At 33.2% G+C, this 10,330-nt stretch overlaps 1 protein-coding gene across 1 annotated transcript in view; it reads left to right on the forward strand.

The window, feature by feature from the left end:
* The first annotated feature begins 7,667 nt into the window (after positions 1-7,667).
* Positions 7,668-10,330, forward strand: part of LOC117171152 (protein farnesyltransferase subunit beta) — a 114,894-nt gene continuing 112,231 nt past the window's right edge. Inside the window, exons 1-3 of the mRNA XM_033358205.1 lie at positions 7,668-7,769; positions 9,022-9,141; positions 9,207-9,445. Of these exons, the coding sequence (XP_033214096.1) occupies positions 7,668-7,769; positions 9,022-9,141; positions 9,207-9,445 (461 nt within the window). The remainder of the gene's footprint in view (positions 7,770-9,021; positions 9,142-9,206; positions 9,446-10,330) is intronic.

Below are 10,330 nucleotides of genomic sequence, written 5' to 3' on the forward strand. Positions count from 1 at the left end.
GGTTGGAATACTTAATTCTAGAATTTACATTGTTATACGTATTTAAATTTGTCTGTATATGAATCAGTAAAATATTTTATAACATAATGTCTAAAAGAAGTTACATAATTTCTTTAAAAGAGCCTTGCAGGGTGACTCGTAACGTTTTATTTTGCACGTACATGGTCTTTTTGCCTGATTCTCGTTAATTGATCCCCAAAACTCTTTTTCAGAAACTTCTGAGCAACTTTCAGTTTGTCTACATTTTTGAAAGCGTTTCCGTCCATTGTTTCTAGAATAGCGTTATGTTTGTCTAGCAGAGCTGTAATTGTATAAGGCCGGTGACTTTGGCTATCTAATTTTTTAGTTTTTGTTTACTTCTTTACGTATACCTTGTCTCCTACTTTTCCAATAACAGGGTTTAATTTTCGTTTATAGAGTTGTTTAGATCTGTATGGGACATTAATTAAATTTCCGGCTGTTATATGTGTGATTTCTATTAATTGCGTAATTAATTATTTTAAATAGGATCCATAAGTTTCCAATTTTTCATAAGACCTGAAAGAGCTAGGAGCGCGCGCTATTTTTCCGAATATTAACTCAAACGGTGTAAATTTAGTTGTTTCATGAATTTATGTTTTATAGGAAAACATGGCAAAGAGTAGTAGCCTGTCCCAGTCATCATGATAGTCTGCGTATGGCCGTATATATTCGATTAGACTTCTTTCTAACGATCCATTTGATTGGGGTCTATAGTCTGACGTGGTTATTTGGTGGATTCCGAAAATTGTTGATAGTTTTCTCAGAATATTTCCTATGAAAGCTATTCTTTGGTCAGTTAGTATAGCTTTTGGCGCCCCATATTGTGAAATTAAATGTCTAGTTAGGCCGGGAGCTTGTGTTGTCGCTATTATAGCTGATATGGTTACTTCAATACAATATTTCCATAAGTTATGTTGCATTGTAAGGATATATCGATTTCCATCTGGAGTTATCGGCAATAGTTCGACAGTGCTGAGTGCTACTTTAACGAAGGTGTCAATAGGTGTATCTGTGATAATCATGGACTCGTATGTTTTTGCTCTAACAATTTTTGCTCTTGACAAGTACGACATTTTCGTACGAGTTCAGTAACTTGTTGTTTTATTCCAGGCCACATAAATCTTTCTCTGATTTTTTCATGGATTTTGTTAACACCTTTATGTCCTCTTATTTTACTTTGATGGTTTTCGGTTATTATTCGATATCGATCTTCTTCTGGAGGTATACACACCGTACCATGGCATGTCATGATTCCAATATCGCTATCTTCGAAAATTTCTCTTAAAATATCTGACAATTCACCTCTTGACAATTCATCTGTTACAGCTTACGTTTTATCTAAGTCGTATAACGTCCTCAAGAGCTTAATAAGACCTGTTCTAATTTGGGACGTTGCTCTTTAATTTCTGAAGGACCAATGACTTTAATGCTTCGTTTAGACAAAGATGAGCTGCGATTCTAAATATGCGAAAACGGAGCAGTTCCATGTATGAAATGCTTACATTGAAGTATCAAACGGCGCTAATTCGGGCAAAGCAAAACCCGACCCGTTCAATGTTTTCATACGCGAAATCTCGGCGTCTAAATAGCAGTGCGTCGATATAGATATACTTGCTATGCTTTGCTCCGTTCGACTCTGCTGGTTCGAATGACGCCGAACAACTCGCGTGCTCTCAAATTTTAACGGTGCACGTAAATAAGTAAAGTAACAAACATTGTTCATACAATAAAGTGCAAGAATTGAGGATGATGAACGGTTAAAGTTACGATAATGCTGTATTGAGATAGTTGCAGATATAGAACACTATCGGATCAATCAAAGAATGCCAGCTGATCGAATGAAGTAAGATTTAGATTGTTCGCAATGCAAAATGCAAACCGATTGTTAATCTAATTTCGTATGTCCTGCAACTACGCAACTTATCGCGTATCAGTAGCAGTACGTGGTCAGTTGCAAACATAGATTACAATAATTATATACTCATAGCATAAACAAAATTGATTGATTTTACTTTTTTAATTGTTATATTGTTAAAGAATTTATTTCGATGTAAAATATACAAATACATGCGTCTAAATTTTTAAAAGTAAAATTCATTAGTTTTAAAAAATAACGGTTTTGAGCTTGCACATTTGATCTGCTGGAGTCATTTTTATAGCAAAATGTTATTACATGGCAAATTTCCATTTAATTGTAGATATGAAAAAGATTTCCGTTTATAAAAGTTTATAAACAGAATGAGGATAATTTTTTATTGTTTGAGGTCTTTCCCTTAATTAAATTATGGCTATTTAACTTATAATCTAAAAACGATTTTGACTTATTACTTCCTCATAGAAGAAGCTTTGTGGTGATACATTTTTGGATTCCGAAAAAAAGATCATAGAAACATGTTTTGAGGTTGTGGAAGTTGAAATATTGTGTCTTAGAAAATCTCTCTCTCTCTCTCTCTCTCTGTGTGTGTGTGTGTGTCCGACCGATCTGAATCTTACAAGTTCTTATTTTCTGACCTAAAAAAGACTTTAATAAATCAGTTTTTACAATTTTTATGACTTTAAAATAAATGCAGGACTACATTTTTACACAAAATTTTTAGTTTATGTCAAACCGTTTTATTTTTATAACCTAAAAATCAACATTTTTTTCAAATCAATGTATCTCGACTTGTATTTCACATAATCTCAAAAAGTATGTACGAGAAGGTAGGTGATAAAAAGTTGTATAATTAAATAAATTTGTAGCCCGAGTGATTTATTCGTTTTTTAAGAATTTTCAGGTTAAGCGGAAAATGCGGTTTTTCCACGATAAATGAAGTAAAAATGAATATTTTTATTGAAACTTACAGAGAAGGTAGATTCCATTTTTAATTTTGATCGAATTTGAATGGGCCGTTTTCTATTTATTTGAGCTCTCGTAATTTTTAAATGTTTTTTTCAAAGTGCTGTATCTTGGAAAGTTTCTAATGAATTTGGACCTTTAGCCTCTCACTTTTTCCGGGCTTTTCTCTAGCTACATACGCAGAAACAGTTTTTTATTTTATTCAGTGGTTCACTTTTTGTGGCTAATTAAGAATTTTTTTATTTTATTAGATTGATAAAATATTTTTTGTAAGTAAAAGTTTAGTATGAGGAAGCTTAGTGCCAATTCATGGGCAGCAGGTATTTCTTCTAAATATTGTTTTCAATTTTTTAAGATTTTAAAATAAAATGCTTTCTCGCATTTATGTTATGTACTAATATTTTTATTTAACAACCTAAAAACTACTAATCTCTTAAACTGTTTTTCCTTAGTTTTTGTATAACATAATTTTCACAATTTAAAAAAAGGTTAAGGTTAAATGGGTGCCCTACAAGTCGGAGTGGATGCGTTTAGCGGTGGCGACCTGACAAAGGTGCAAATTTTTGACAGTTAACTAACGTGACTCGGATAAGGTTGAAAACTGGTGTACGTGTAGGGGATTACAATAAAAATAAACCTTGCGCATCATTTTTTGATCAAATTGATACATTTGCAGAAAAGATCGATGAAAGAAATACCATAATAATAAAAAGGCATTTTTCATTACAACAAGTCATTTTTCCGAAAATTTTTCAAAGAGAAGAAGTACTCCATTACAGTTATACTCCAAGATTAATAAGAAGTATTTTATCAAAATGGTAATATTTACCAAACAATAACTTATTCTCCTATAAATAATAAACAGTCACGTTCTCAGCTTCTGATTACCGTATATGGTTGAAATAAAGGTGAATATGATTCTAAAAATTAGACAACAAAATCGCTTTACATTAAAATATCCATTATTTGTTATTGTTAAACTTTATATTTTGTCGTTAAATATATTCGATCTATATTACCGTGACGAAAGTCAAGTTTCCCGGAATTTTTCGATGGTCATTGGTGTAGCCATTACAAATTCTTGGTGGTGTATTTTTAGTGCAGTTCTATAATATATACTCAGCGGTACAGGTGATCCTATGTGTCGTGCCGTTCTCGGGGCCGTAGGAGAGTACGATTCCGAGAAACCGTAAACCCCCACTCCATGCCACTACATGAGCAGCTGGAACCTCGAGGATTTCACACTCTACCCTCCAGTAGTGCCACCAGCCAATTGACCCAGAATCGCTGTTTTTCACGATTGAAACGAGCGTTTTGGCAGTGAAACTTTATGAGTTTCAGCATGATTTTGATGGTTTCTCGAAACTACGACAATTTTTTGACAGTTTCAAAAATGTTTATAGTTGTTTATCAGTTGATAGAAATTTTAACATTTTTTCGACCGTTATCGATTACGTTTCCTCTTCTTTCAAAATTTTGTATGAATTGTGAACTGCATCTGTGTATAAAATGTACTGATAATTGTTCAATTTTTGAAATTTTTGGTGTTCGATACAGAAAATTGAAGGAATTTTTGAACTTTACTTACGATCGATATACATTTTAAAGTATGTACACAAAATTCTAAACAACTCAAAATACTTTTGTAAAAGATTCACGGTTAAAATTAATCTTTACAAAGGTATCACAGTGAGAATAAATTCTTAAAACTATCACGGTCAATAAAGTTTTCATTACATATTCTACATAATGATTTTTCATTTCGATAGTTTTTGTCGCAAAAACATAAATATGAGATGAAAATTTGCACAAGTAATTAATATATGGAACATATTATGTATTATGAAAATACAAGTGCGATAAAAATACTAATACATAATAAGAAAATCAGTTTAGCGAGAGTATTATTTGCAACATAGACTCTGTGAAATAAAGACAAAAAACATATCTCACGTATCGTAGTACATTAAATATTTGATAAAATACAAAACTATATATTTTTTATGAAATTACAGTTTTAAAACCTTTTATGCACGTAATATCTTTCCGTGTAGATGAAAAAATAAAATCAAAAGTGGGTGATTAGAGATTGTAGTTTAGGCTATACTGTATTGTTTCTGTTGTCTCAGCATTTTTAGTATTCAGAAAAATGTTCGAAAACCGTTTGAATCGTTTAAATCGTTTTAAATCGTTTAAATCATACTCTACTACAGCCCCGAGTACGGCACTACTCATAGGTTCACCTGTATCGCCGAGTATGCATTATAGAACTGCATTAAAAATACACCACCAAGAATTTGCCATGCCTACACCAATGACCATCAAAAAATGTGAGACGACCCCACGCTGGGTCCGGGAAACTTGACTTTTGTCACGGTAATAAAGATCGAACATATTTAACGACAAAATATAAAGTTTAACAATAATAAATAATGGATATTTTAAAGTAAAGCGGTTTTGTTGTTTAATTTTTAGAATCACATTCACCTTTATTTTAACCTTCTACGATAATGAGAAGTTGAGAACGTGACTCTGTTTATTATTACTTACAGGAGAATAAGTTATTGTTTTACCTGAAAGTGGCTGGCGCCAATTCTTGCATAACTCTCATTCTATTCATGTACTAATTTTGAGAACACCTTTTTTTGAATTGCTAAAGATACAACAGGTGAAAGAAACAATGGGGAAAAGAAGGAAAAATGCGAATAACTTGGTAAATATTACTATTTTGATAAAATACTTCTTATTATTCTTGGAATATATCTGTGATGGAGTACTTCTTCTCTTAGAAAAATTTTCGGAAAAATGACTTATTGTAATGAAAAACGGCTTTTTATTAGTATGGTATTTCTTTCATCGATGTTTTCTCCAAATGTATCAATTTCATGAAAAAATGATATAATAATGAAAATATGCATCTCTGGTAGTGGGCCAACTTTTGTTTTAATCTTTTTTCTGTAAAATCAAGTCCAAGCAATTTTACCGGAATGAACGGCGACTTCGAAGCCACCTAATAACACTTTTGAACCCAGGTAAGTGCCTGACATTGTGGGCTTACGGACTATTAGGTGTGTCGTCTTCCCCTAGCTTACCTTTCCCTTTTTTAAATTGTCAAAATTAGTTATACAAAAATTAAGAAAAAAAAGTTTAAAATATTAGTATTTTTTAGGTTGTTAAATAAACATGCTTCTACACAACATGAATACGTGAAAGTACATTATTTTAAAATCTTAAAAAATTGAAAAAAAATATTTAGAAAAAAACCGGTGCCAATGAATTGTCACTAAGCTTCTTTAAACTACAATTTTACTCATAAAAAATATTCTATCAATCTAATAAAATACGTGACAACAAAATTTCCTAATTGGCCACAAAATTTGAGACACTGAATGAAATAAAAAACTGTTTTCTACGTATAAAGCTAGAGCAAAGCTCGAAAAAAGTGAGAGGTCAAACGTCCAAATTCATTATAAACTTTCCAAGATACAGCAATTTGAAAAAAAACATTTAAAAATCACATAACCTTAAATAACTAAAAAACGGTTTATTCAAATTGTCTCAACATTGAAATCGATCAATAGATTCATGGAATCTACCCTTTTTGTAAGTTTTAATAAAATTATTAATTTTTACTTTATTTATCATGGAAAAAACGCATTTTTTTACTTAACCTGAAAATTCTCAAGAACGAATAAATCATTTGGGCTAAAAATTTATTTACTTATATAACTTTTTATTATCTACCTTCTCCTACATTTTTTTTGATATTATGTGAAATACAAGTCGAGATATGTCGATACAGATAGGAAAGTTCGAAGTGCAGGTAGGGAAGAGTGAAGAGGGAAAAGAATGAAGAGTATTGAATGGAGTACTGGTGAAACTAAATAAATGAACACATAAGAGGGAAGTGATGAAAAAGAAGAGAGTATTATATGGAAGCACGGAGAGAATTGAGGAGGTTTTGACATGGGTAGAAAGTAAGATGCAGTATGAGTTATGGAAAATAGCGAGAGAAAAAAAAGGAAAGAATAACATGGGTTAAGTATGGGAGAATACAGGCAGAAGGGGTATGGTGGGTTGGGTCAAGGACAACAAAAGAGTTAGTAAAAAATTAGGCGTCGGCAAACTAGGAGAGAAAAGAACGGGAGATATAGAAATAAGGAATAGTAGGAAACAAAAAGGGACGAGAAATGAAAGTAGGGATAATTGGCGGATATGCAAGTTTGGAAAGAAAGGATAGGGATTTTATGAGAAATTTCATACAATGGGATTTAGTCATAATGATACGTACTTGGCGAGAACAAAACTTGGCGAGATACTTGGCGAGAACAAAAAGAAGCACTAATAGAAGAAGAGATAAATAGTTGGGGGGGGGGGGGGGGGGGGGGGGGGGGGGGGGGAGATAGAAAACAGGACGAGTCCTTGTGAACGGTAATATGCGGTAGAAATCAAAGAAGATGAGATAACTGATGGAAGAAAATAAAGGAAATTTTAATGCGGGAACAAGAGATAGGAAAATATAAAAGGAAATGAGAAGGGGAAATAAACACGTTTAGGAGGAAAACGAGGAATGATAATTGATTATGTAGTAGTCGGTGGCCAGGTTAAATAGAAAAAGAAACTAGAGGTAGGAAATTGTATAGATTCGAAATACTTTCCCATAATAGTAAGATTAGATGGAGAAAACAGTGATAATAATAAGGCTTAAAAGGAAGCAAAAATAAAAGAGCAGAAAGAGGGCATTGCTACATGGAAGGTACTGTTCAGGTTGGGGAGATTATAAATATAAAAATGGGAGAAGGAAAATATGAGTAATAAAAAAGCATTGGAGTGCACAAGCAAAAAAAAAGTTAGCGCAGAACAGGATGGAAGTGTATGGGATGAGAAATGTAAACAGAAGAAGAAAAAAGTGAGAAGGGAATTAAGAAAAGAGAGAAAAGGGACAATTATTGGAGAAAAAAGTAGGATTATGTTGAGTTGTATATTTTAAAAAATTAAGAGGAGGAAGATAAGTGATTAAAGAAGAGGCGGATAAGGCTAGGGTGCAACAAGAGATTTGGAAGGTGTTAAATGGAGAGAGAAGAAGATGAAGGAAAAGAGTAAACTAGGATATTGATATGTTAGAATAGGAAAAATATTTGATAGAATTACTGTGAGGGGTGAAGTAGAAAGTTAGGAAAGGAAGAAAGTCCGGTAGGAAAAAATATTAGGACGGCATCACAGTGGAGGAAATAGTCAAGGTTACAATAGTTACAATAGTCAAAGTTACAGATGAGTTTCCAAATAAAGCCTGGAAATATGGGGGGATAGAATTGAGGGAATGGGCATGGATAGTGTACTATAAAGCATGGAGAGAAGAGGGGTGTTCAGAGTTATGGAAGCAAGAATTAGTGGAACCCATGGTGAAGAAAGGCGAAAGGGAGGTGATTAAAAATGATATAGAATTAAAACTAATGCTAAAAATGTACCAAGTATATGTAACTGTTTTGTGCGATAGGTTAAAGAAAAAACTTGAGAAAAAAAAGGATAGTCCCTCGAATCAGACAGGGTTTAGGAAAGGGGTGGGGGTAATGGACAACATATATGTTCTGAACTATCTGGTAAATTAGAGGTTTAAAGTTCAGTGAGACGGTTAAGGCATTTTGATTTAAATTTTCTCAAAATGAGAACTTAAAAAAAAGTTAACAAATGTCTTTATAAACACCTAGGGTCAGCGTTGGAAAAATTATTCACATATGTAGCATATTTTGATTATTTAATAATCGAAATTTAAAATTAAAAAAAAAAACCTTAACCGTCCCCGTTTGTACGAAACTCTTTAAGATGGGCGCTTGTCGTCCGCGTCACGAACTGATTTTTTATATTAGAAAATAAGTGTGAGACGCCAATGAGGTGCATTTGTGGCTGGGATTTTTCTCCAATTTCCCCAAAATATATTAAAGGAGTACGCAACTGTACAAAGGATCAGCGAAGGTCATATTGGTTTAAATTTAATGATGTACAACAATTGGACCTTTAAAATGGCAATTCATTTATTAAGCTACTATTTTTGCTTGATTTACTCTTTTAACGTCAAAAGTGAAAGGATTCGAATTTTATCGCCGATAGCACGTTAAAACATACCTATATACTGTCACCTAAATGTTGCAATGTTTTTCCAGGAAAAAGTTGAAGATGATGTCCTATGTTTATATAAGCTAAATACAAAGCCTATTTTGAATAGATGCGAACACGTTAGATTTTTGAAGAACTCTTTGACTCATCTAAGTGGATCCTATGAGGTACCTAATTACTTTATATTTAGTTTGTCATTCTTACTTTTCCTGTGTTTCTTTTATTTTCGAAGGGCTTAGATTGCAGCAGGCCATGGTTATGTTATTGGATCCTTCATTCTCTCCAAATCTTAGACGAACGATTGGACGACCAGAGTTACGTGAACATTATCAAATTTTTGGCTAAATGTCAAGCGCCACATGGAGGATTTGGAGGCGGACAGCATCAGTTTCCTCATCTCGCTTCGACGTACGCAGCTGTAAACGCACTCTGCATAATTGGGACGAAGGAAGCTTATCGAGTCATACATAGGTATACATGACAATCCATATTGTGCTACTGAGATTTCATTTTTCATATTTTTGATTTCGAATAAGATTATTTTTTGAAAAATTCTCATATATGCCGTCTATGTCTGTATTAGTTGTGTACTTCATGTTATTAAGGATGTAATGCCGAGGGGGAAAATAGGGAAATGGAATGCCGTGAATTAGGTAGAGACCTTAGGTGGGTGGAAGATCCCTTTTCAAAGAGTGGTCCGAAAGGATCTTGGAAGTGTGATGGGAAGGCGCAAGCTAGCACAGACTGGCGACAGGACTTTCCGTTGCCCCTAACTTTGGTACCCATCGAGGGGTTCTGGCTCATCTCGGATGCGGCCTAGCAACCCTTTCGTACAGGACCGTGCCGAACTATATTCTGTGGTAACAGATCTGTTACAATTTCTAAAAACATGGACGCATCTAGGAAGAGAACGATACGTGTCTCGCTTCTTATAATGTTCCAAATCGAAATGGTGATTTGAGTGGAGGAGAAAAATGTAACCTTAACATGCAGTATATTCCTGTTATCTGGTACTTCTACCCGGTAATTTTTGGTGTATAAAAATTTAAAAAATAAAACGAAATTTTTTTTCCAAAAATGAATTGATGTTTTAGTTCTTGTGTTATAAAATATTTAAGCTGAACTAATGAGGCGCGTGGTATAAATAATTGTGCGTTTATGAGCGGGAGTCCCACTTAGTGTCGTGATTGCTGTTCTACCGTAGTTAACTCCACCTCGGCGCTTATTTAAAAACACTGCCTAGATATTTTATTACTCAAAAGATAAAACTTCAACTGATTTTTGGTAAAGGAATTTTCGATTTATTTATTTAAAAAAATGTTTATACAGCTATATAAGTCTTGGACACTCTATGTA

The sequence above is a fragment of the Belonocnema kinseyi genome, chromosome 4, assembly GCF_010883055.1.
Source record: "Belonocnema kinseyi isolate 2016_QV_RU_SX_M_011 chromosome 4, B_treatae_v1, whole genome shotgun sequence".
NCBI classification, from domain to species: domain Eukaryota; kingdom Metazoa; phylum Arthropoda; class Insecta; order Hymenoptera; family Cynipidae; genus Belonocnema; species Belonocnema kinseyi.